The following is a 27,852-nucleotide window of genomic DNA, read 5'->3' on the forward strand; positions in this document are numbered from 1 at the left end:
GTCCACCAATTGTTACTGTGATATTTACAGCATGCACACAGAATATGAGACAGAGGAAAAAAAATATAAAAGAAAATTCCCTCCTAAATAAATGCAGATTTTCAAAGCAATGGCAGATCTATATTTAAGGAACAGCTTAATATTTGAGCAGCTACAACAAAAGTTGGCATAGGTATAATCTTATTTTAATAAAACTAAAAATTCAATAACATAACTGTCATGTATCCATACTGATTGAAAGGGGATTACTATGTTTATTTAGAAGGGCATGACATTGTTTAGTGATTTATTAACAGAAAGCAAATGTTTGCAAATCCAAAATATTGAAAAATAAAGGGGGGAAGAAGCAATATGAAAAACGGTACCCTTTGGCAATTTCAAAAAAACAGAATCTGTGAGATTTTATAATAATAAAATGCATGATTTTATGCTTTCTGCAGGGATGGTATTTGTTTTGAAAGTCTCAATCCAATGTTTTTATTTGCACTAAAATATTAACTATTTATTTGGAGAGAAAGAGATGAATAGACTGTTTTCTGACTTGAAGCTAGGGAACAAGTAGAGAGGTACAAGAAACCTTACAGGACATGGTCTGTGCTCTTTGGAGAACTGTCAGATCAAAGTTAAGCAACCAACTCCCAAATAAAGTACAGGCCTCTTGGAGCTTTTGTTTAAACTAGGAAATTCAAGATGTTTTCCTAGGGCAGTTACTACCTAAACAAAAGGTACTCTTTGGCCCAATGTTTCTTAAAGAATTGTTTATGTTCTGCTTACATGTTAATCACCTAAATGCTTATAGAAGTGCAGTGTCCAGGGTCCCATCCCCAGAATCTGGTTCCTTACATCTAGTATGGAACCAGAAACTCGTTTTTTCACATATATGCTCACATTTGGGACCTACTCTTTTGTATCTCGATCCACAGTAAGCATTTCAAGCAGAATTAAGGAGGGGGAAAAAGCATCTTAGTAAGTAAATGCTTCACACTCACCAAGTTTAAAATCGTTCCAAATATGATTTTTACTAAGGAAAGCTAAAAAGAAAAAAACCAGTGACTTCAGACAATGATATAGATTACTCCTACATAATATACTCTCCTATAAATACATTTTAGCTTAAACTTGCATTTCTCTAAGGACTATTGAGGTTGAACATCTTTTTATTTATTGTCTAATTAGATATCTTCTTTTGTAAACGGTCTGTTCAAAGATTTTTAACTGGGGTGTTTGTCTTATGATTGCGTTGTAAGGTATAAGAGTTCTCTACGTATTCTAGACACGTGCCCTTCATCAAATGTCTCCTGCGAACCTTTTCTCCCGGTCCCTTTCCTACGGTTACTGGTGTCTTGTGGGCAGTGGCACAATGAAGACGACAACACATGCCGTTTTGACTTCAGTCTCCCTCACAAGACCACCACCTCGCAACCATCCACAGATAAGACCCCACTGTGAAACCCAACATGGGGGTGAGGCTGAAGACCCCCTGGGATCACAGGGACCAAAAGGACCACATAGAAAATGGTAAGAGGAGGGCTCCACTGACCGCCCCACTCCTCCACCCGGCCTGCACAGCCCACACTGAGAGGGCCCCCTAAGGCCTACGGTGTTTCCAGTGGGGAAGGGAGAGCCCACGGTAACCTCAGCTCCCCCAGTGTGGTGGGTCACTTTCTGGAAGGCCCACTCGGGGAATGCAGGGGGATCCACGGGGGCAAATCTGTGGACCTGGACACTGGAGATCAGACTGGGATGGGGAAGGGAGGGGGATCATAGCAACCAGCTCCTGGTTCTTGGCTCACTGCGTTACTGCTTTCACCAGCGCTCAAGCAGACATCCCAGCCAGTGGCTGTGCCGATCTGCACAGCCAAGCCAAGCTGTTGTGGAAAAATGACGAGGACTGAGAGACTCAAGCAGCACACAGAGATCAGGGAGAACACAGCTTTATTAGGCCGGCGGGCGCAGCGGGATTGTTCCCAAAGAACTGAGCACTTCCCGGGGTCTGGCGCTTTGTTTTATAGGGTTAGGCCTCCGGGTTTGGGGGAGATCGCGCTATTGCTATTGCGACGCTAGAGATTGGTTAAATCTGGCCGGGGTGCGGGGAGGTCCGTCCCCAGCAGCTGTGATCATTAAACACTGTTTTGACGGGGAGGCCTCTAACCATAGTGCCCGCGGGAGACAGCTCCGATAAGGGGATGGAGGGAGACGGCTCCGATAAGGGGGGATGGAGCTCTTAGCCGTGCCTGCAGGAAAAACCGTCCCAAACAAAGCCAGTGGCCCTGTCTGGCCAGGGAGTTTGGTGGGCAATTCTGCCTGCTTCAGGTCCCTAACCAACAAACGTACCAGCTATAGACTCTGTCCTATGGTCCCCTGAGCTGGGAAGCAAATTCAAAGGCTCACAGAGGGATGAATACAGCCTCCAGCCCCACTCAGCCAGGAGACCTAAACAAACCACATGGGAAACTGTGTGGCCCATCCTACAGCCCCGCTCACAATGGTACCTGTGCAGACAGGCAGGCAGTCAGGGGCTCAGTCCACCTGCAAAGCTGTGCTGGCTGCCCATCTGGCCAGGGAGCTCGATGAGCAGCTCTACTGGATTTGGGTCTCCAGAAATCAGGCTGTAAGAACTGTGAAACCTGTTCTAGGGTCTGACCCAGGCAAAGAATCAAATACAGCCCTGCCCCTGCTGAGAACAGCACCCAGCCCTGCCCAACCAGGAAGACCAACCACAGAGTCTGGCCCTGTGGAGCCCGTCCTACAGCTGTGTGTGGACAGGGAACCGAGTCAGTAGTGCTATCGAACTGCTCCCAGACAGCAGCAACCCCCTGAACTTGGAGCTTGGGAAGTGGCGTCAGCCAAACAGAGATCCTGATAGCAAGCCCCACCTATGCCAAGATACTACCAGCTCACCCATCAAGCATCCCAAGCTGAGCTGAGTGGTGAAGGATTGTCTCTTCTGAAGTGAATGGTGAAGTCTGGAAGAAGAACTGCTAACTCAAATGTAGAGATACCAATGCAAGGAATGACAAATCAGGTAAACATACCACCAAAGGAAGCTAATAAAGCTCCAAAAACTGACCTTAAAGAAATCTATGAAGGGTGTGACAAAGAATTAAGAATGACCCTTTTAAATATGTTCAGTGAACTACAAGAACACACAGACAACTAGACAATATGAGGAAAACAATGCATGAATAAAACGAGAAGAGCAACAAAAACAGAAACCACTGAAATTAAAAACCAAACAGAAATCCTAGAGCTGAAGAATACAATGACTGAAATGAAGAATTCGAGACGGCTTCAACAACAGACTTGACCAAGCAGAAGAAAGAATCAGTGAACTAGAAAATAGTTAATTTGAAATTATCTAGTCAGAGGAGCAAAAAGAAAAAGGAATGAAAAAGAGTGAAGAAAACATGTGGAACGTAAAGGATACCATCAAGAAAAATAATATATTATGGGAATCACAGAAGGAGCAGAGAAACGGACAGAAAATATATTTAAAGCAATAATGAAAGAAAACATCCCAAGCCTGGGGAAAGAAATGGACATTAAAATTTACAAGGCCCAAAGGACCCCAAATAGGTTGACTCTGAAAAAGGCTACACTGAGACACATTATAATGAAACTGTCAAAAATCAAAAAGAACTTTGAAAGCAGCAAAGAAAAGCAACACATCATTTACAAGGCAACCTTCATAAGAATATAGGAGGGTTTCTCAAAAGAAACCTTGCAGGCCAAGAGAGAGTGAAATGACATATGCAAAATACTGGGGGAAAAAACCAACTACCAACCAACAATACACCCAGCAAAGCTGTCTTTCAGAAGTGATGGAAAGATAAAGACGCCTGAACCATCAAAAGCTGAGGGAGCTCATCTCCACTACACCTTCCCTATGAAAAATGCTAAAGAGCATTTCCCAAGCAGATGCTAATGAACGTTAAAAAAACAGGAATATATGTGTAAAACTCACTGGTAATGGTAAACACCGTGTTTCCCCGAAAATAAGCCCTAGCTGGACAGTCAGCTCTAATGTGTCTTTTGGAGCAAAAATTAATATAACACCTGGTATATTATATTATATTATATTATTATATTATATTATATTTATTATATTATACCTGGTCTTATTATGTTTACTATAATATAAGACCTGGTCTTATATTAGTTTTTGCTCCAAAAGACGCATTAGAGCTGATTGTGCGGTTAGGTCTTATTTTCGGGGAAACCGGGTATGTAGTCAAAGTCACATTCTCTAACATTGTGATTGTGGTGCTAATTCATTTACAACTCCAGTTTAAAAGTTAAAAACAAAAGTATTAAAATAACTAAAACTAAAATAATTTGTTATTGAACACACAATATAAAATATGTAAAATGATATTAAAATGTGAGGGGGAGAGTAAAGGCGTAAAGTTTATGTATATTATCAAAGTTAAGCTATTATCTTAAAATAGAATGTTAAAAATGGGAGTTTTATGTAAGCCTCATAGTAACTACCAAGGAAAAACCTGTAGTTGTCACACAAAATATTATGATAAAGGAGTCAAACCATACTACCACAAAGGGTCATAAATCAGAAAAGAAGACAGTGAGATAAGAAGGAACAAAGGACTTACAAAAAGAAAAACAATTAACAAAATGGCAACAGTAAGTCCTTACTTTATCAATAATTACTTTAAACAAAAATGGAGTAAATTCTCCAATCAAAAGACTTAGAATGGCTGAATGGATTAAAAAAAAAAAAAAAAGAACAAGATCCAAAGCTATGCTGCCTACAAAAGACCGACTTTAGCTTTAAAGACACACACAGTTTGAGAGTGAAAGGATAGAAAAAATATTTCAACAGAATGATAACCAAAAGAAAGCAGGGATAGTTATATCAGACAAAATAGACTTTAAGCTAAAAATGGTCAAAAGAGACACAGAAGGTCATTATATAAGGATAAAGGGGTCAATCTATCAAAAGGACATAAAAATTATAAATATTTATGCACCCCAACATCAGAGCACCTAAATAGGTATATAAAGCAAATACCAACAGAACTAAAAAAAAGAAATAAACAGGAATTCAATAATAGTTGGGAACTTTAATACCCCCCTTCCAACAATAGATAGATCATCCTTACAGAGAATCAATAAGGAAACTGTGGAATTGAAAAATACAGACCAAATGAAGCTAGGAGAAGTATACAGAAAATTTCATCCAACAGCAGCAAAATACATATTCTTCTCATGTTCACATGCAACATTCCAGGACAGATCATATGTTTGTTAGGCCATAAAATAAGTCAGCAAATTTAAGAAGACTGAAATTATAGCAAGTATCTTTTCTGACCACAATGGTATAAAACTAGCATCAGTAACAAGAGGAAAACTGGAAAACTCACAAATACATGGAAATTAACCTACTCCTGAACAACTAATGAATGGATAAAAGAAGAAATCAAAAGGGAAATGAAATAGTATCTTAAGACAAATGAAAATGGAAACACAACACATGAAACCTTATGGGATGATGATGGTCAAGAGTTCTAAGAGGGAAGTTTAGAGCAATAAAGGAATACATCAAGAAAAAAGGCAGATCACAAACAAGGTAACTTTGTACCTTAAGGAACTAGAAAAAGGGGCAGCCGGATGGCTCAGTTGGTTAGACCTCAGCTCTCAACAACAAGGTAACAGTTCAATTCCCTCATGGGATGGTGGGCTGCACCCCCTGCGACTAAAGATTGAAAACAGGGACTAGACGTGGAGCTGAGCTGCGCCTTCCACAACTAGATTGAAGGACAACGACTTGGAGCTGATGGGCCCTGGAGAAACACACTGTTCCCCAACATTCCCCAATAAAATTTAAAAAAGTACTAGAAAAAGAACAAACTAAGCCCAAGGAAGGAAGAAAGTAATAAAGATTAAAGCAGAAATAAGTGAAATAGGGAACAGGAAAACAATAGAAAGGAATAATAAAACTAAGAGTTGGTTCTTTGAAAGGCTAAACAAAATTGACAAACCTTCAGCGAGACTCACCAAGGAAAAAAGAGGAACCCAATATAAAAATTATACATTTAAGAGGAAACACTACAACTGATACCACAGAAATACAAAGAATCATAAAAGACTAGTATGAACAAACTGGAAAGCCTAGAAGAAATGGATAAATTTCTAGAAGCATACAACCTACCAAGACTGAATTATAAAGAGATAGAAAACCTGAACAAACAACAAGTTTTCTTGGGAGACAAAAACCTCCCACCAGAGAAAAGTGCAGGACCAGATAGTTTTACTGGTGAATTTTACCAAACATTTAAAGAAGAATTAATGTCAATCATTCTCAAACTGTTCCAAAAAATTGAAGAGAAGGGAACACTTCCAAACTCATTATGTGAGGCCAGCATTACCCTGATACCAACGCCAGATAAAAGACACTACAAGAAAAGAAAACCATAAACCAGTATCCCCAATGAATACAGAAGTAAAAACCCCAAATTCAACAGCACATGAAAAGTATCATACACCATGATGAAGTGGGATTTATCCCTGGGATGCAAAAATAGTTCAACATATGCAAATCAATAAATGTGAAACATCACATTAATAGAATAAGAGTCATATGATCCATCTGACTAGATGGAGAATATGAATTTGACAAAATTAAACATACAGTCATGATTAAAAACTCACAACAAATTGAGGATAGAATGTACCTCAACATCATAAAAGCCACATATGACAAGCCCACAGCTAACATCATGCTCAATGATGAGAGGCTGAAAGTTTTTCCTCTAAGATCAGAACAAGACCAGGGTACTCACTCTCATCACTGCTACCGAGCATAGTACTGAACGTCCTAACCAGAGCATTTAGGCAAGAAAAGAGAAACGAAAGGCAACAGAATTGAAAAGGAAAAACTAAACTGTCTCTATCTACAGAAGACATGGTTCTACATAATAGAAAATTCTAAAAACTCCACACAAAAAACTGTTCATCCTGATGCACAAATTCAGTGAAGTTACATGTTACAAAAGCAACACACAAATCAGTAGTTTCTTTACACTAACAATAAATTATCTGAAAAAGAAAACAATCCCATTCATAATAGCAGCACAAACAATAAAATACATAGAAATAAATTTAAACAAGGAGGTGAAAGATCTCTACACTGAAAATTGTAACACCCTGATGATAGGAACTAAAAAAGATACAAGTAAATGGAAAGCTATCCTATGTTCGTGGATTGGAAAAATTAATAGTTAAAATCTCCATACTACTGAAACCCGGTTATAGATCCAGTACAGTCCCTAGCATAATTCCAATGGCATTTTTCACAGAAATAGAAAAGCAATCTTAAAATTCATTTGAAATCATAAAAGATCCTGAAGAGCCAAAGAAATCCTGAGAAAGAAAAACAAAGCTGGACAAATCACTTCCTGATTTCAAACTATGCTACAAAGCTATAGTAATTAAAACAGGAAGGTACTGGCATAAAAAGAGACACATAGACCAATGGAACAGGCAGAGAGCCCAGAAATAAACCCAAGCACAGCGTCAACTAACACTTGACAAGGGAGCCAAGAACGTTCAATGGAGAAAGAAGACAGCCTAAGACCGTCTCCTCAATCAGTGGTGTTGGGAAAGTAGGAGACTCAAACCCGACCTTGACGGCCAGCCGACACCATGGCCTTCTGCCAGCAGGCACGCGAGCGAGCTGGCCTGGAGGGGCTCTGCAAGGCCTGGCCCTCGGAGGCGGGCAGCTTCGTGACGTCTGCACTACAGATGCTGCATCTCAACCCTCAGCTGAGTTGTTCCCAGATGCTGCACTCATAGAAACAGAAAGAGCCAATGTTTGCTGTTTGAAGCTGCTGGCTTTGGGGTCATTTAATGCACAGCGACAGATAACAAATACAATTACTGCATCATCACCTCTTAAAGATCCCAGCAAGTATCTGCTGAATGACTGACCAAATAAATGAGCAAACACCCACAACTGCCATTCAATGACATTGTAAAGTTTGCAAACTACTGTTACCCCAATAAGCCTTCTCATTTGGTCCTCGCTACCACCTTATGTAATGCATCACAAGGTAAGATTTGCAGGCACAGAAATGATCTTCCCCAGTATGCAAATGAAAGTCATGCTCACAGCAGCTGAGAAGCTTTTCTTAAGGTCGCACTGCTGGTGAACAGACCTAGGGTTCTTGGTTTCTCACCTCCCGCGTGAGGGCTCCACAATCCTAGGACAGGACATCCATAACAGGCGAGCTCCTGTCCCAAAATGTGAAGTTAGTGCTACTACTGATTGTAATATGCTGTGTTCAACTCAAATAAGCACCATGTGCACAGCCACCACTGCACCATGGCCAGCAGCTCTTTAAAGAAGATTCCATCATGTAACTCACAGCTGTATTAAAACAAATTAGAAAGGGTGAGCCACAAGGTGGGGGAGAAAAGCAAAAAAGAGTATCCCAGGAAATTTGGGTTTTCTATGGTTTTTACTTCCCACAATCTTGAGGTCATGAAAGCAGCAACCCTTTCCCTGGCAGAATGTCCTGGAAGCCCCTGGAGCCCAGGCGGCCCCAGAGCTTCAGCAGGTAACAGTGTGGGGGGAGGGAAGGGGGCGGCATCACTGTCGTACAATCCACCAGCCAGAGCATCACTATGTTAACTACTTTTCACGACACAGATCCCCCTGGAGCAGGTATGGCTCACCTACAGAGCAGAGTTTTGACGCGGGAGAGCTGGGACAGGCTACACGAGAAAGGCCGGGCTGGAAGTACTGGCTTCTCGGGAAGCCAGAGGGTGGACGGCATGTGGACTACCACTGGGGGATGCATGAAGTGAGGATGCAGAAGTGACTCCAGCAGGTCAAAGGGCAGTGTCCATCTCTAAAGCTCAGTGACGCTGGGGTGCCCCCGAGCAGAGGCTGGTAGAGGCGGCATGCTGCCCAAGTGGAGACCAGCTTTGGAGTCAGAAGCCAGTCTTCACCGCAGCTGCGACCTGGGTCCTGTGCTCTGCTCTGAGGAGGAGTGTGAGACACCAACCACGCGCAGCACACGGCGTGTCTCAGGGGCCTTGATCCCTGACAAGTACAGCCTGAGGCTTTCCTGACTGGATTCTAGGGGCCTCGCCAAGTGTGCTGCTTTCTGTCACAAGGTAGACTGCGTTCTGTTACTTCATCAATGAATGTGCTTTATGCTGTCACCAGCACTGGTGTCCCCATGGTCCTGCAGGAGCCCCCAGTACAGAGCAGACATCTTCAGAACCTGCAAGCCGACCTCTTTCATCCTCTCCCATGTGCTCCCAGTCCTGGGCACTGCCCCTCCACACGTCTCACTGGTGTCCCTACTCCTCTTTCCAGTGCCCCCCAATTCCCGCTAACTCCCCAGAGTCCTCTCCTGGCGAGAACACTGGCTAGAAGAGTGAACACGGTGCGATAGGAAAACAGTCAGCGAATGCAGCACTGGGGGGCAATTGGGGACGCTGCCCCTCTGGCCTTGGGCACATCCCTGGGTTCCTCGAGTCTCAGCTTCCTCGTGTCACACAAAGGGGCTCAACAAGACAACCTATTAGGGTGTCTTTCTTAGAATTATCTCTGTCTGGTAACTTTCATCTGAGTGAAATTTGCAAACTAAACCCAAACTCTGACAATTTTATAGAATAGTTTGTATCTGAACTAAAAAAAAAAAAAAAAAAAAAAAAAGCCATTTCTGTTCTTCCACAACTACACATTTACAATTTGTGTTGTTATACAACTACACATTTTGTATTTTCATTTCACACACACATTTTCATTGAAGTTACTCATGTCTAAATGAGAGTTGAATTTGGCTGTGTAGCACTGAGCCCATACAAAGGAACTGGCCAAATCCTTCCCATGTCTGACCATCATGTGCCAGGGAAATACGGAGACTGTATCTGCTCTACATCACACGTTTTAAAGAAATGATTTATTAAAGGTAATTCACAAGTACAGCCCTTTAGTTTAACATTTTTGTTGGTTGATAAGAGGCTAAAATCTAAATTTAGGTTTGTATGTTGCTCTAGACTGAATCGTATCTGCTCAACGTTCATATGTAGAAACCCTAGCTCCCAATGTGCTGGCATGTGAAGGTGGCCCTTTGGGAGGTGATTATGGTTAGATGAGGTCATGAGGGTGGGCCCCCACGATGGGATCGGTGCCCTTAAAAGAGACACAGAAAGCTTGCTTCCTCTCTCCGTTCACCATGTAAGGATGTAAGGCAGTCACAGCTCCCACTGGGGAACCAAATCTGTTCGCGCCCTGAGAGCCTCCAGAACTGGGAGAGGTAAACGTCTTTTGTTCAGTTGCTCAGTCTATGTGGTGCTGTTATAGCAGCTGCGCTGACTCACACATCTTGGTACCCAATCCAGTTCCATACCCACAGGCTGTTACATACCAATTTGAACTTAATGCTTATCCAATAATGGTCTTGGTCAGAAAAGAAAAGTGAGTTTGATTGTTTTAAATGTATCTGCAAACCCTTCCATATTCCTGCCATCAATAAGTGGGGGTCACTGCCCTCCCTTCCCTCTCCCCTCAGGGCCTTGAATCCCTCCATGCCAAGCTAAGTGACTGCCTAACCAAGAGCACATGACTTCAGAGGGTAGGTCATAAAAGGTGACCGGGCTTCCACTGGTTCTCTCTGGGATGTGCACTCTTGGAGTCCAGCCCAAATGCTGTGAGAAGCCCACAGGAGCCCATGAGAAGGCCCACAGAGGGGCCACATGTAGGCGGTCCAGCCCAGCTGATGTCCTGGTAAGGAGTCAGCATGGATGCGCGAGCCATCAGGCCTCCAGCTCGCAGCCGTGGAGTCACGCCCAGCTCGGCAGCCTCCCCAGGGAGCACCCCCCGCCCCCCGCCCCGTCGCTATGGGGCAGAGGTAAGCTGTCTCTGTCTACATTCCTGACCTGTGGAGTCTGACAGCACAGAAAGATGACTGGTTACGCCAGTACGTTTAGGGGGTTTGTTAGACAGGTGCCACTAACAGATAGTGGAGTGTGAGATCAGAACATCATTATGTACTGACAGAAATTCTTCATTCTACCAGGAAAATAACTAAAGCCCAGACCTTGATCAGGATGAATAACATCATTTTCATAAATGTACCCAGTATGAGTCCATAGCTAATTTCCTAACTGCTGGAACAAAGGATCAAGAAGCACAAGGTAACACATGTGCTTTTCTCCTCACCTATTTGGCTCGAGATGGCCGCAGAGTTCTGGGGCGCTTCGATGGTCCAGCCAAGGTGGCACGAGGCTGACTCGACATGGTCTGTGAACAGTCCGCCCAGAGCGTGTGGGGAGGCTGCGAGCGCGCCGTCATGCTTTCTAATCCCAGAAGCACAGTGGTCTAGGCCTGACAGCAGTAGGCGTCCCTTGTGCAGGGCAGCACCCACAGGCATGGCAGTGGGGACGCAGGGCTATAGAATGGCAGATGCGAGCGAGCCTAACTGGCTGCTGACAGAGTGGCACTGTTACATTTATGGAGTTTGAGTTGCCTTATCTGAGTATTTGCTACTTCTGTCTCAAACTAAAATTCTCTGTTGACGCTGTCTGAATGTCACTGGTCTGAGGACAATCCTGCATGTAGGACATACTCCAGCATTAAGGATCTCCACTTCACAGAGCTCTCCTTCCCCTTCAGATGCCAGCCGCAGGCTCGCACGGGACACGAAGGGGAAGCAGGCCAGTACCGTTCTCCATACTGTCTCCCTAACAGATGTGAAGCCACCAGGAGACCAAAGGATTTGGAGGTGGGAAGGTGTCCTCACATTCACATGCATATACAGATTCTCCTACTACCTGAAGGTCAAACAACTCCCCTGTTTTAGGAGTTTAAAGCGGGGCTTTTAGTCACGACACTGGGTTTCCTGCTCTCAGTTCCCCTTCTGGGGCCCGCAGGGAGAAAGAGCCCTGGTGATACAGGGGACAGCGATGGTATTCCACAGAAGGCAGGGAGAGCCACGGGAGACAGTGGAGTGACAAGGCTGACCCGCTTCCAAAGCCAGGGGTTTCAGCCTCGAGGAGAAGCCCTCAGGTACGGTGGGGAGGACCGCTACGCGAGGCACCACCCACAAATTCCGACTGATACCCGCTCTCCCCACACAACACTTGAAATACACTATATGATGGTATTTGTAATATGTTTTTCCCTTTTCACCCAGAAAATTGGTGGAGGAGCACATGGCAGGAATCCTCCAGAAGGAACTGAAATTGTTAGTACCTAACTATGTCTACAAAATTCTATAGACTATAAAATACATATATTCCTTCCTTACCTTTTCTGTTGATATGAACTGAGTCCAAGTGTTGTCTCAGTCTGTGAAAGGAAGAAAGCAGTGGTGAAAATACTGAAACCACATCTTAACACTACAGATATATGCTGGATCCAAAATATTTTATTGTACTTTCAACTTTGATCTATTGCTCACTTGGATTTTTCAGGTTAAACCTGACCCCCTAATCGTACGATTAGGCACTACAGCGTGGCATATAGATTTGGCACACTATATACTGGTGTGTGTCCCCCGCTTACCCAAAGACCGCTTTCCACCACTTCCCTTTACGGAAGCCCGACATCAGTACTCATTTACACTAACCGGAAGAACCCCAAAGAGGACTTCCAGTTTTACGAAAAAAGGTGAAAAGTTCAAAGAGCGTCCGCGTCTGTTCTGCAGCGGTCGTCACAGAGGCAGCTGCCCGAGCTCCTTCCGGGAACCACACTGGGCGTCTGGGTATCCAGCCTCAGAGCCCTCACTGTGTCGGGAGCAGCTGGGCTTTGTCTCCGCCGAGTCTGTGGTCCATTAGCAAGATGGGTCCTCAGGAATCAAAAAGGCCTGAGAGAGCTTGTGACGGTGTGACGCTCAGTGTAAAACTGGACGTAATTTAGAGCTTTGATCATGATGAGCAAAATAAAGACAATGTGCCTGCAGTGAATTTGGGGTCTGGAAACACTCAAAAATTTCTCCATAGAACTTGATGGTAATTGCTTCTTTGCTTTCCACCATTTCGGCTTATGAAAGGTTGCAAAGGAACCTCTACTTTTGGATAGCGGGGGCAACCTATAATTCAGGAGTGAGAATCGTTTGGATGACACTTTCAACACACGTGGAAATCATACAAAGGAATGGGCCTGGTTTTTAGCGTTTGTCGGACCAATACCGCCTCCGAGGGAGTCTGCCTCAGTCACCTGGTGGGCTTCCATGCCTCTCGCTGTTCCCTGCTTACTCCTGCGTGCCGGGTGCTGACACAACAGTTCCTGCAGCTACGGAGCTCAAGGAACGGGGCAGGGGGATAGTCATTAGAACTAAATAAATGTGTTTACACACTGAGTAAAGGAGCGTGGCAGAGAACAGACAGGTAATACCTTAATGTGAGGGGGGAAGGCCTGTCTGCAGAGACCACTGAAGCCTACAGGGTAAGAAGAGCTGTGTGTGGAGGTGGAGAAAATAGCATGTGCAAAGGTCCTCGCACATGGAAGAGCCTACATGTTCAAGAAACAATCACGTCTATTTGGCTGGAGCTTAGAGGGAAGGAGAGGAGAGGAAAACGAGGCTGGAGGGCTAGGCAGGGGCCAGATTACCTTGTGCTCTGGTAAGAGGCCATGGTAAGGAGTCTGGATTATGTATATTCTAAATGCAATACACGGGGTCTGGCGGAGTAGGAGAGACAGGCAGAGACAGGCATGGTTTTAAAGACATTTTTCTGGCGTTAGTGTAGAGGACAGATTAGAAGAAGGCAAGAAAGAAAGCAAGAAGTTGGGAGGCAACCGATAAGGAAATGAACTGCTTAATGACAATGTGAGAGAAAAAGCTCAAGTCTAAGGAATACAAGCCATCAGTGAACTTACCCCTCAACGTTAGCTTCTCCATTACAATTAGAAAAAAGCAGGATCACTCCCATTAACACATAATGTTTTGAAATGGTATTTTGGAGAATTTATATGGGGGAATGTGGGAGATGTAAGAAAATGTCCTTATCTTTTGAAAGTGAATGCTCGGGTGAAGTGTCAGGATGTCTGCAATTTTTTTAAAAATGTCTCACCAGTGTAATCTGTGCGTGGAGTTATGTGTGTGTAATAAACCTGGTACAATGTTCACAACTGTTGGGTCTATTTCAGTGGTAGGTGAATGGGTATTCATTCTAAACTCTTCAATTTTCCGTACTTGAAGAAAATTTCTTTAACTTTTTATTATAGGAGACAATATTTGCAAATCGTATACTATTTGACAAAGGATTAATATACATATTATATAAAGAACCTCCACAACTCAGCAGCAAAAAATGACAACAAAAAATCAACCTGATGTAAAAATGGAGAGGACTTAACTAAACATTTCTCTAAAGAGGACATACAAATGGCCAGTAGGCACATGCAAAGCTGCTCAACGTCACTAACCATCAGGGAAATGTAAATCCAAACCACCACGAGGTACTCCCATCAGGATGGCTGCTCTCCAGAAAACAGAAAACAAGCATTGGTAGGGATGTGGAGATACTCAGACTGGGAATGTAACCTGCAGCTGCTGGGAAGGATGGTTTGGCAGTTCCTCCAAAAATGCCACAATTACCATGTGATCCAGCAATCCCACTTCTGGGGACAGACCCAGAAAGCAGATAGCAGTGACTCAGGGAACGAGAGAGCATGCTCTCAGCAGCATTACTCACAATAGTTAAAGAGTGGAAGCAACCAAGTGTCCATCAACTGACAAACGGACAAGCTAAATGTAATTTATACCACAGAACATTACTCAATCTTAAAAAGAAAGGCAATTCTGATAATGCGACTACATGGATGAACTTGACGACTAAGTCTACACTTACACTACGTGATATAAGCCAGTCTCAAAAGGACACATACTGTTAAGACTCCACTTGTATGAGGTCCCTACAGTAGTCAAATTCATAGAGACAGAAAGTAGAAACTGGTTTAAAATATAAACTGACAGGAACAGAAAGCAGCTCAGTGATTGCCCAGAGGTGAGGGTAAGGGTGGCAGGATCCAAGTGTCAGTGAACTTTTGTGGGTGATGGGTAGGATTCACTCTCTGATTGCAGCAATGGCTCCACAGGTGTATAAATATGTCCAACTTCAAACTGCACACTTTAAACATGTACAGTTCACTGCATGTCACTTACACTTCAAACAAAGGGCATGACTTAACAATTGTAGAACAGCGAAACTGGTTCCCGTTTGAAGTTGACAGAAAGGGGACTCAGGAAGTATATCACACACGTACACTTTCTTGACAGAAAAAAAACTTCATGAAGACAATCTAGCCAGAAAGATTACTCATGAAGAATTGCAAATGAGGAAGCTGTCTTGAGAAAGACAGGCAGATACTCAAGGAAAACGAACTGTGGAAATAGGTTAGGATAACAGAAAGTAAATGTTTTTGAAGTATAAGCCACAAAATAGAAATATAATCATTTAACTATAATAAAGAATAAAAATCTCAGGACATGCTAACAATACACCCCAAGTACCGAAAAAAAGGGAGGGATCACAACAGACACTACTTTCTTTCTGTAGTAATTATTCCTCCTCCTCCTTACGTTTCAATCGCAATATTCGAGAATCATTAGACTGTGCATGCAAAGGTTCACTTCTGGGCGCTCTGCTCTGTTCCAGTGGTCTGTGTGTCTGTCTCCATGCCAGTGACAGACTGTTTTGGTTACTGCAGCGTTGTAGTTAAGTTTTAAAGGGAAGCATGAATCCTTTCGCTTTGATCCTTTTCAAGGACATTTGGCTACTTGAGGTACCTTGAGTTTCTACATGAATTTTAGGATGGGTTTTTCTATGTCTGCAATAAAAAATAAAAAAACAAAACACTGGAATTTTGATAGGAGTTGCAGTGAATATGATGTAGACTGCTTTGGATAGTAGGGCATCTTAACAATATTAAGTCTTCCAGTCCATGAACATGGGCTGTGTTTTCACTTATTTATATCTTTAATTTCTCTCAGCACAACATGGATGAATCTCAAAATAATTTGTTTGTACATTTCATTGTACAAGTCTTTCACCTCCTTGGTTAATTCCTAGGTATTTTATTCTTTACAGTGCTATTGTAAATGGACTTGTCTGTCTGGCTCCTTTTTGGCTTGTTCATTGTGAGTGTACAAGCACACCTTTCACTGCCCTTCACTTTATTGTACTTTGCAGACAGCACATTTTCAACAACATCAAGGTGAGACCCTCCACCAGCAAAACAATACAACTCGCTGAAGGCACAAGAAATGGCTGGCATTTTTAGCAATGAAGTATTTTTAAATTAAGGTACGTACCTTTTTTTTTTTTTAGACATGCTATTACACACTTACTAGACTACAGTACAGTGTAAACATAACTTTTCCCCAGTGCACTGGGAAAACGAAAACATTCACGTGACTCACGCTGTGCCGTGCACTTTATTGTGCTGATCTGGAACCAACCTGCACTGGCTCTGAGGCCTGCCTGCCTCACAGGACATGGAAGTTGGATGTGCCTCACCTAAGTCAGCCAGCGTCTGTGAGGAGTCATGTCTGCTGCAGTCTTGTCAAGTCACCTGGACGCTTGAATATTTCCAGTGACAGGAAATTCACTTCTCCCAAGGAAACAAACCTATCTGGTTCTGCAATTCTTAGCTTAATTTTAATACTTTCGATTAAAATAAGTTGACACTTGAAGAGCGAAACTTTTTAAAAAGGTGTGTAATTTTCAATGACCATTTCAATAGGAATTTTAAGACAGTAAATCTCTTTAATCTCCTCCTTACTGCAGTCTTCTTCTACACTTTGAAGTGTCTTCTTTGTGTGCACATGAGAGAAAAGTACTCATTTGAATCATCTTCCTAGCCTAAAATGTGCTTCTTCAGCACTTAGGTTCCCTCTTAGGTAAAAAGTACATACTGATTTTGTATCCTGCTACTTTGCTGAATTCATTTATTAGTTCTAACAGATTTTTTTGTAGAAATTTTAGGGTTTTCTACATAGGAGATCCTATCATCTGTGAACAGACAATTTACTTCTTCCTTTCCAATTTGTAGGCCTTTTTTTTTTTTTTTTTGTCTGACTAGTCTGGCTAGAACTTCTAGTACTATACTGAATAGAAGTGGGCTTAAAGGAAAAGCTTTCATTGTTTTTCACTGTGGAGTATGATATTCACTGTGGGATTTTCATATACGGCTTTTATTATGTCAAGGTGGTTTCCTTCTGCTCCTAATTTGTTGAGTGCTTTTTTTTTTTTTATCATAAATGTATGTTGATTTGTCAAATGGTTTTCCCTGCATCAAGTGAGATCATCATGTGGTTTTGTACTTTATTCTGTTAATGTGGGTATCACACTGATTGATTTTCGTATGTTGAACCATCCTCACATTCCTGGAATAAATCCCACTTTTCAATGTATTAGGTCTCTTAAATCATGTAGAAAATAAAAAATGGAGTTTCAAACCATTGGTACAGTAATACTAGCTTTTATAATTGCCCATGTATTTCTTTTCACTGAGATATTTGTTTCTTCACATGGCTTTCAAGTTGTTGTCTAGTGCCCTTTCATTTTAACCTGTAGGACTCCCTTTATCATTTTTTGCAGGGTGGGTCTAATGGTAGTGAACTTCCTCAGCTTTTGTTTATCTCGAATGTCTTTATTTCTCCCTCACTTTGGAAGAACAGTTTTGCGGATATAGGATCCTCAGTTGATAGTTTTGTTTCTTTTACAGCTTTGAATATATTGGCCCACGCCTTCTGGCCTGCAGAACTGATGACAAGTCTGTTGACAATCTTATTAAGGATCCTTTGTGTGTGATGAGTCACTTCTCTCTTGCTGCTGTCAAGATTCCCTTTGTCTTTCAGAAGTTTATCATCTGTTGTGTGTACAAAACGGCCTCTCAGACCAGCCCACCTCCTGAGCACACCATTTAGGAATTTAGCTCTTTTCTCTAAGGCAACCCCATTAACCTCAGGCAGCAGAGTAACAGAAAGTAAAGTGTAAGAGTTTGGGAATCAAACTTGCTTTTTATTCCCCCTACACCCCTTATTATTAGTACTGAAATTTGGGGCCAATTCATGAACTAGCTGAGACTCCAACAAGTGCTCAAAAAACCACGTTAGTTCCAGATATCACGCCCTCTCGTCTGAGCTTCCCTCCTGGGCTTGCGAAAGCCCTGTGGTACGTACAGATAACAGATGCCTGAAAGTTAGTAGAAAAAATACTGGGCATACATTGAGCACTAAGAATATTTATGACCACTGTTTCTTGACAAAATTGGAACACAAAATTACGGATTTGTATAGTGACGGGCTACAGAAGAACATGCTAAACTCTGTGTATGCTCTGAACTCATGAACATTATGGAGCTTGCCTGCCAACATCTTCAAATTCTGTTCATTATTCTGGCAGAATAGTGAAAAAATACAGAGCTAGCCTTTTCCTTGGGCTTTATCTTCATTTGTTTCTAAGAAAGTTAATTAGGACAGATTAACACTTATAAATGAGAGAATATCTTTTTAAATTCAATCTGAGAATCTTTCAAAGGAACACGTTGGGAAGAGCCAAGCACTCTGATCAGTTAGGGCTGCAATAATGGTTTGCGATGTTCACCCAGGACTCGTGTGGTGAGGAGTCTTAATGCCTGCTTCTGCTGCTGAGACGCAGAAGTGTTCTGTGCTCACCTGAGGGACTGCTGGATCTTTGTAAGGTCTGTACACCAAATCTTAGTCGTCCTGCCAAGCAGGAAAGACAAGGCCCAAGTACCAACTACAGAATACGTGGGCTGGGGGTTCCTGCTGTGTTACTCATAACGCAGTGTTACCGGGGTAACCCATGGAATGTGCTGGACGACAGCACGTGCCTTGTGCTGTGGAAAGAGCTCTGACACAAAACAGACCGTGTGCCTCCTGCAGGTCAGATTCCTGCTCTCGCAACTGAACACTGAGCAAATTATTTAACTTCTCTGAGTTTCATTTACCTTATCTTTAAAAAAACACAAAAAAAACAAAGCTAATCCAATCTTTATGAGGTTTGGCAATTTTTACTGACTTATCATCAACTGATTTTTTAGGACTAAAACCATTACTATGAGCCAAGCCGCACGAATGTAACACAAATTGCAGGATCTGGGAAGAAATGTGCTCAGGCCAACGCCTCATTCTAAGTAACATAAAAGCAGGCCGTCGCTTTGCCTTAGAGCCCAGCCACACCCCGAAAGTGCACCTCTGGTGGGTGCAAGTGAACTGCTTGCAGCTCCCAACAAAAGTGGAGCCGGTGGGAAAAGCCGTCAGTGCGGGAGAGGCTCACGCAGGACACGAGGGAGCGACACTGGCAAGGGTGTTCTGGGTGGCTTCCAAGTGTGGATCGCCAGTGCCCTTTCTCTCAGATGTGAAACAACAAGGCTGTCGCTTTAATTCAATTTGGAGAAACCTGATATATACTCTGCCACAGAAATACTTATGTAGATATTTCTGTTCTAATTGTGGTTCTAAGAAACCAGGTGTTGTTTAAGAAATACTTAAACCTATTAGAAAATTATTGTCAGAAAGAATGATATGTCAAAATCAAAACAGTCCCTAGGAACCACCCTTCAACATTAAAATGAACAATTTGTATATATCAGTTCAAACCTTATCTTTTGCTCCTTGGGGCTATGAAACACATTACCTATAGCATCTCAACACTGGTCATTCTGCAGGAGTCTCAGTGAGGTTTTACTGCAGCTGAGGGAACCAACTGGTACCACCTGCCCTCAACACCTTTCCACTCCAAAATGACCTCTGCCAGATCTGAGGTCTCGATCAAGCTGTGGTTGTCAGCAGACCCACAGCATGTGAGCAAATCACATCCCAGACAAGAAGTTCTTCCACAGCAAATCCACTTAGACATGGACTGACAGCCTCCCCCACCAAAAGCACAAATCAGGATCCAGAGTTTTCAAAATGAATGATCAGCTTGCAATCTAGATGTCTAGTTCCTCAATCAATAAAGAATAAACTACACTTGGAGAATTTCCCAGAAATTCCGTCCTGATTTCCCTGCCACCCAGATCCTGCAAACAACCCGTGAAGGGAGATATTGAAGAGTCATTCCTATAGGGTTCTCCAAGTTCTCACCTTGTAACAGACTGAAGAACTAGGGGGAAAAAAAGACTGGGATCATTTTCTAGAAAGAAGGCATTACAGAATTAGACCATTATATTATCTTCAGGTTTTCTTTTATTAGTTTCAGGTGTACAAAACAATGTACTAGCTAGACATTTACACTGCTCACAAAGTGATTGCCCACCTCCCCCAAGTTACGACCCCTCTGACATGGTATACAGCTGTTACAATTCCATTGACTCTATTCCCTATGCTGTACATCCCGTGACTATACATATGTGTGTGTGTGTATATATATATATATAAAATTATAGCTGACATTCAGTATTATTCTGAATATTGTCTTCAGTTTTAAAACACAAAAGCCACATAAAGATTTTCTGCAAGTACCAGGCAGACACTGCCTGCTGTTTCTCAACATCTCTTACATACAGGCGTGAATGATACATTTAACAATTCAGAAGCAGGGAAACCGCTGTCATCCAGAACACTCACTTCATTCAGAGAAAAATAACCTTAAAATGCATCACTTTTTATTCTGCTCTGTTTGGCTTAGTGTCTTAAATCCAAATTTATGCTAAAATGCAAATAGAAATCTTATTCCAGGTCCCTAGCAGAATTATTTCTCTATATCCTTTACCTAACTTTAATGTTTACTTTCCTGCCTTTATTATAAGCCACAGGAAGTAGTCTTTCAGCACTATGTAAGTCAGATGTAGTCATAAACAAGTACACAGCTCCATCATGGGCAGTACCACGTAACAGACTAACAATCACACCTGGAGGGCAGGCCCAGAACTCTACTACTACCAGGACCACCCCACAGTCACGGAATCTTGGGCAGCTTTCTTAATCCAAAACTTGGTTTCCCTTGAGTATGAAGAAAAAAATCATCCGTCGTGCTACCAAATAACATGGTATTTGAAAATAAATGCTGTCCTTACAAAGTGGCAAGTACTGTTAAGATAAGCACAGAATATGCTAAAAGTTTGGAAGAAAGGAGGAAACACCTTACTCTGCCATAGACATCAGAGGATTGGTTAATATGGCTTTTGCTGTCTCTTTCAGCTCTGAAATTCTAGAGCAGATTTTTAGTTGGGAAGACTGAAATAGGCTTCATGGTGCCCTGTGAGCTAGGTTTGAAAGGAAGGACAGGATTTTATCAGAGTACACTTTCTAATTTTATGTAAAATACATTTCAAGATGGGCTTAGGATAGCAAGTGGAAAGATGACAGAGATGTAATTACAGACAGAACTTACGCTCTCTGGACAAGTTCTCGTCCAGATAAACGTCTGAGGGCCAACATCTGAATTCGGTGTTTCACTGACTGGCTCCACACCCCCAGAGCTCACTGGCCCCACTGCTCCTGATATGAACCCCCCAGCTTCAACCTGCCAACACCACCCAGAAATATTTAATTTAAAAGATAATTCATACAGCTAAGGATGTTTTTATTACCAACGACTCTACTGACCTAGCTGGACATAAAGCTCATAAAATCCAAGGCACAGAAGCCAGTTACATTTTTAAAAGAAAAATAATCAGACATTATTCAAGGCTTGACACTGACGTAATTCTTCAACTTAAAATCCAATTACCTGTAGCAGCCCTCCATCATCAAAACGCAGGACCTCTATGACGCTCTCCGACGGAATAAAGGCTGTGAAGGAAACAAAACGTACTATCACTTAACAGAAACATACATTTGATTTAAATAAAGTCCTTTACCTTCAAGTTAACAGACACAATTTTATATTTTAAAAATGTACTGCCTGATGGTGATAAAGAGGAAAATATGACTAACTCTTCAGGGTTTTAGCTACAATGAAATGCTTTCAAATAAAGCAATACAACCCAATTAGAAACTAATTTTAACAACATACAAGCTGCGTTAAACCACTTGCAAAGTATCTATTCCTACTATACTGCCAGAAAGCACAAAATAGTCAAATTCAACTAGATGCAGCTAATTATTTTCACTGATAGATTACTGGAAATATCATCGACACACAGAAAGGTCATTAGAGGACTGTTATTTCCCTCAAAAATGAGAAGCTGACATTTTCTATCTGCTCTTTCATAGGGATGGTATGTCCTGGGGTCAGTAGTCAAAGAGACTTGGGGTGGGGGTGGGGGATGGGGCAAGGAAAAGGGCAAAAGGAGATTATTCTGTTCCACGAAACGGAGCACAATACAAAGCCGAGATATTTAAAGATCTAACATACTTTCACCACACGATCCAGCAACTGTGTGTCTGTATTCACCCACTGATTTGAAAACTTATGCCCACAGAAAAATCTGCATGCCATTCCTGATAGTGGCTTTATTCACAAGCACCAGAAACTGGACACAATCAAGATGCCCTTCAGCAGTGAAGACAGACAAACCGTACATCATACAAGGGACCACTATTCACTAACAAAAGGTAAGCAAAGGCTACCTATGGTATGATTCCGAGTATACGTCATTCCAGGAAAAGCAATATTAGAGATAAGGTTTCCGGGTGGGAATTCCTGCCCGTTCTCGGGAATTGCTTTCGCTTTTCCGTTCCCGAATCACGAGAAAAGTTGGTCGGGAAATCGGGAAAATCTGCTCCTTGAACCCAGGTGGTTGGCAGTATCACCCGTCACTTTGTGGAAATGATTCATCGTGGAGAACAGGAAACACTTTATATCTCGGGATTCGGGAATGGGAAAGCGAAAAAAATTCCTGAGAACAGGCAGGAATTCTCGCCTGGAAACCCTAACTAGAGATGGTAAAGAGACTACTGGTTCTTGGGGCTTGCGGAGAGAAAGGAAGGGCTGAAAAAGTGAAGCTTGGGGAATTTCTCCGGACAGTGAAAATAATCTGCGTGATACTGTCATGGAAAACATGACACCACGCATTTGTCAAAACAACTCCACAGTGCAGCGTGAACCTAATGTACAGAACTGAAATCATTCAGGAGATCAGAAGAGCCCAGCATGGAAGGCAGATGTGACAAAACAATTTCAGTGTGTCACAAATGTAGGAAACCAACTCACTGGAGGGGCGGGGGTGCTAATCTAAGTAATCTGGGAATGACTGGAACCTTTAAGACTGCAGGCAAGAGAAACTGCAGAAGCCCCGTACTCTAGTTGATAATTTCCCACAGGGCTTTGGGTTAAGAATTCTGATGCTGATACATGTATTCTGGAATCCCACAATTACATACATGGATGCTGGACAGTGGGAGTCAGATTTCTCACTGCTGGAGTAAGAGCTTACACAAAAGCAAGGCTAGGAGGCTAGAATGATCTGTGTAATGGGTGGGTTGGGGTCATCAGCATGAAATCATGTGTAGCTTAACACAGACACAGACGGTTACATACAGAAAGGTACGGGTGTGCATACACACAGGTTAGTACACACACATACACCTCCTCGCTGTCATTTGAGAAGCGTCTGGAAGCAATTACACCCCAGGATCAAATGAGCACCCAGGTCCTGGTTCCTAACACCATCCTCCAAAAAAAGGAATCAGAGCTGCTTAGAGAAGTGGCTGAATCTGCGGCTAGGACAGGAATACACAAGATGAAACGAACATCTCGTGCCAGAAAGTAAGAAAATGCTAATTAAAACCTCCAAAAGCCTACACTGAGGGGAACATGCCAAAGGGACATAAGAGTTAACAGAAAGGGTTCCCAAAGGCCAAAGACCGATCCAGCTGAACAATAAAACAGTGTCAGAACATAACCCAAAGTATAAAGTCAATATCCACGCGTCCATATGGATAGAAATAAATGACTGAATAAATGAACAAGTGGGGGAGAAGAGAGAAAACTCTTAGGCAGAAGAATTCTAAATAATTTTCGCAAAACCTCGTTTCTCTAGATGGTGCAGTGTAACTCCCACTCCTCAAGCCTGGGATGCACATAGTGACTTCCTTCCAAAGAAAACAATATGGAAAAGAGGAAAGAAAAGAGTAACTTCACAAATGGAGAAACCTGACAAATGTTCCCTCGGTAACATGCTCAAGGTCAACATCTACAGTGAAAATCATGTTGACAGTACAACCCCTCAAGATGACAGATAATAAAAATGGCACTTTACCTCTGTGCTTGGTCTTCCTCCCCAAAGCACTTAACCGCAGTCTCATCATGAGAAAAACATCAGACAAATCTCAACACTCTACCAAATTCTACCAAAATACCTGACCAGTATTCTCGAAAACTGTCAAGGTCATTGAAAACAAGAGAAGTCTGAGAAACTGTCACAGACCAGAGGAGCCTCAGGGGACATGAGACTAAATGTAATGGGACCGTAGAGAAGAAAAAGAAAATTAGGTAAAAGCTAAGGAAACATGAATAAAATACGGACTTTAGTTAATAATAATATACTAATACCGGTTCATTAATTGTAAAAAAACCAAGTATCATATTAATGTAAGATGTTAACAATAGGACAAACTGGGGCCGGGTATAGGAACTCTGTATTAGCTTTGAAATTTGTATATAAAAACTAAAACAAAAAGTTAACTTTTGAAAAGCACAAAACACCGATCTTTCTTTTGCCGTCACATGGCATCCACGGACGCCTCCTCATTGGGCTCTGAGTGTCCAGGGAAGGAGCTTCCCGTCTGGTCCCGTGGACCTGGCTTTTGCAGTGTGGCAGAGCAAAAAGTGGAGCAGCAGAGTGAGATGCTAGCCAATCAGATTACTTCACATAACTGGATGGTGTTTTCCTGCCTAGAGCAGGACTTTCCCCTTATTCTAGTAATCACATCCTGATTTTATTGGGGAAATATAGCCTCCATTTCTTGTGTTTCTTTTCAACCAGTGACAACCTGTTGGTAAAATTTCCTGGGGCCGAGAGACCGAAGAAAGAGGCTGACAACCCCCTCATGACATCAGGAGCTTATGAAGGGAACTTATTATGTAAGAAGCGTGTTGTGCGGTGACAAGACGACACGGATATCCCCACGCCCTGTAGCAGGCGCTGAAGAATTACACAGACCAGAGCAGGATGTACAGAAGTACTGGGGAGACATCCCAGATAAGGGGAAACCGCCTAACATGCTGCCGGGGGCAGGGCAAGGGCCTGCTTCAGGAACCAGCACGCTGGGCACCGGGGAGAGGCGGCCCGGCACTCCTGGGGGTTATGGGAAGCAATCTCTGTTCTGGTCTGGATCCAGCTTGTGGGTCCAGCAGCGGTCAGCTCTTCTCAGGGGACAGTCTCTTCTCCACATAACCTGCTCTACTGCTCATTCCCCACCAGCTCTGAGTAGACAGAAACATTCAATGAATACTGAGCGTAGGAATGAAACCCCACCTTGAGCTGATGGCGCCATGACGATCACTGACACACAGTACTTCGGAGTGCACAAGAATGTCTCTAAAGAAAGGGACAAACAGTTCAGGACGAAGGATAGAGAGTGCAAAAGGCTCCGCCCCCTCACGCATTCCATTTCAATCCCTTTCCTCACCTTTTAACATAAACTGAAATTTCAGGTGGTCTCGAAATCTTTTTGTTATACTGCTGCTGAAGACAGACTTGATGAAAGAACACAATGAACTAACAAGAATTAATGAACAGCCAGATGTTCTCAGTGTAAAAAACAAAAAGTAGGAACTCCTAGTTAGAAGCTTTCCACCTAAGAGTTCACAGAGAAAACCAAGAAGGAAGTACTGGAAACACTGCTACTAGAGGAACGATATAATGCCACTGCATGAGTTCCCATCCTCAAGCCCAACCGGACCTTTATCTAACTGATGAGAACTTAATAAAGACAAAGACAGTAATATAAAGTGGGAGTATTATATTTTTAATTAGGAGTTTTTGAAAAGCATGAATTACCTTAGTTGGAAAAAATTAACAGCAGATTTATAAAGTCCTAAAAGGGAAATATTATGTTTCACATCATTAGCTTTCCTTAAAAGACGTGGAAATGAATAGGATACGACTCTGGCATGAAGCAATATAGGATATATCGCTTTCAATGATCAATTATAAGAACTTTAAATTAGAGCCTAGAAAAAGAGCACTGACACCAGATACACACTTAATCATTTGATGTGTTAACAGTTATTAAGCTATAAAATACAAAAAGTAACCAAAGCAAGTTCCCACATCACCGTATCTCTAGATTCAAAACCACAACTGACAGCTACTTCCTCTCCCAAGGATTTCCCCTTAATTTTATACTCTAAACAAATCAGAGACTGTTCCAATGTTCCCCAGTTCAAGCAGCAACCAGATGTAACAGAAATAAAAATAACATCTAACAAATATTGATCACTGTCATTTAACTTCAAAGTAATCCTGTGATGGAGACATTCTGGATTCCGTTTAAATACAAACAGGCCCGGTCCTGCTCCAGGTCCCTCAGCAAAGAACGTGGCCAGAGATGGACTATAAATTTCAGCAGTAGGGCCCCAGAAGCTATGCTTCCAGACCCATCACTACTTACTTTCAAAGTAAATGTGACATTAATGCTTATGACTAACAGCACCTTCAAGCAACCTAATTTAAAAAATTAGGCCTATATTATTTCTAATAGCAAATGCAGGAAGGAGGGTATGTAAACAAGAGAGATTTCTATTTCTGGCTTTTATGGCTCTGATGGTATTTACTCTGGAAGCCCGGCTTGCTGAGACCTACTCTAAGCTCCTCATGTCCTCCCACTTCACTATGATGTCTGAGTAACAAAGCCATTTATATTCAGTGTAAAATTCTCAATGTGTCAGTTGTTGAGTGACTCACTTTCCCAACAGAAGTTCAAAATTGCATTTGTTTACTTCCCACTTCCCTACTTCATTTAGTCAAGAATGACATTTATAAGATAAAAATACCTTCACTTTAAAGGCAAATCTTTCTCTATTATAATTTGTTTTTTTTTCCTTCTAGTAGAGATTTTTCCCCCCGGAATATTGTAACTGATGACTAGACACAATCTGCCTGTTTTCATACATCGTTTACAATAATGAATGTTGTAAATAACCCATTAGAAATATGTCATATATGGGTATATGTATGTGGCCTTAGGATCCCAGACTGTCACCATCAAGTCTTGACTTTCTAGCCTTCAGTCTCCTCACCTATAAGAGGAGGAGGTTGAACTACTCAAGTCAGTGATTTTTTTAAATCAGAAAAAGGTTCCACACAAGCAGGACTTGGAAGGGTCCCCAAATCCTGTGTCAAAGAGCCACCCTGACTGGAATACTACTCTCATGGGTAGTGTCTTCTCTTCCTCCGAGTGTCAGCCTAAATACCACCCAGAGATGCCTTCTGTGGCTGCTCCAAGCAGCTTTGTTATCCTCTATCATCGGCCTGATTTTAACTCTTATCACAATCTGTAACTAGTTTCTGGTTTGTTTGTCCATCATCTATGCCTAGCACAAAGTTGAAAAATGAAAGCTAAGAAATGGTTAAAATATGGTATTATTTCAGAATTAATCATTGTTAATGACATTCTCATATCATTTATAGTTACACTTGCTCAAGATTTTGTTGCAGCAAAAGGCTCAATAACAAAATTTGTAAACATCTGAACTAGGTTTGTATGGATCCCTCTATCTGGAAAGATACTTTATAATTGAAACCTTATTTCTTCCCTCACTAATCTTCTTATCTGAAAGATGTAACATACACATAATATATCTTCTTTCCACATAAAGAGCACAAATGAATTTATGAAAAGAACCAAAAAGTACAACTACTGAAATGTCTCAGTTTTTAGTGAAGCATTATAAGAAATTCAGAGAAATGACAAAATATGGCCCAAACACAGGAAAAGCTGCAATGAACAGAAACAG

At 42.1% G+C, this 27,852-nt stretch overlaps 1 protein-coding gene across 3 annotated transcripts in view; it reads right to left on the reverse strand.

Annotated features, from left to right (window-relative positions):
* Positions 1 to 27,852, reverse strand: part of TMEM131 (transmembrane protein 131) — a 170,836-nt gene that overhangs the window by 102,300 nt on the left and 40,684 nt on the right. For all 3 annotated transcript variants that reach the window (XM_033100884.1, XM_033100887.1, XM_033100885.1), the window contains 2 exons: positions 21,679 to 21,740; positions 12,282 to 12,322 (listed from right to left, as the gene is read on the reverse strand). In XM_033100884.1, coding sequence (XP_032956775.1) covers positions 12,282 to 12,322; positions 21,679 to 21,740 — 103 coding nt within the window. The remainder of the gene's footprint in view (positions 1 to 12,281; positions 12,323 to 21,678; positions 21,741 to 27,852) is intronic.

The sequence above is a fragment of the Rhinolophus ferrumequinum genome, assembly GCF_004115265.2.
Source record: "Rhinolophus ferrumequinum isolate MPI-CBG mRhiFer1 chromosome 13 unlocalized genomic scaffold, mRhiFer1_v1.p Super_scaffold_3, whole genome shotgun sequence".
Taxonomy (NCBI): Eukaryota; Metazoa; Chordata; class Mammalia; order Chiroptera; family Rhinolophidae; genus Rhinolophus; species Rhinolophus ferrumequinum.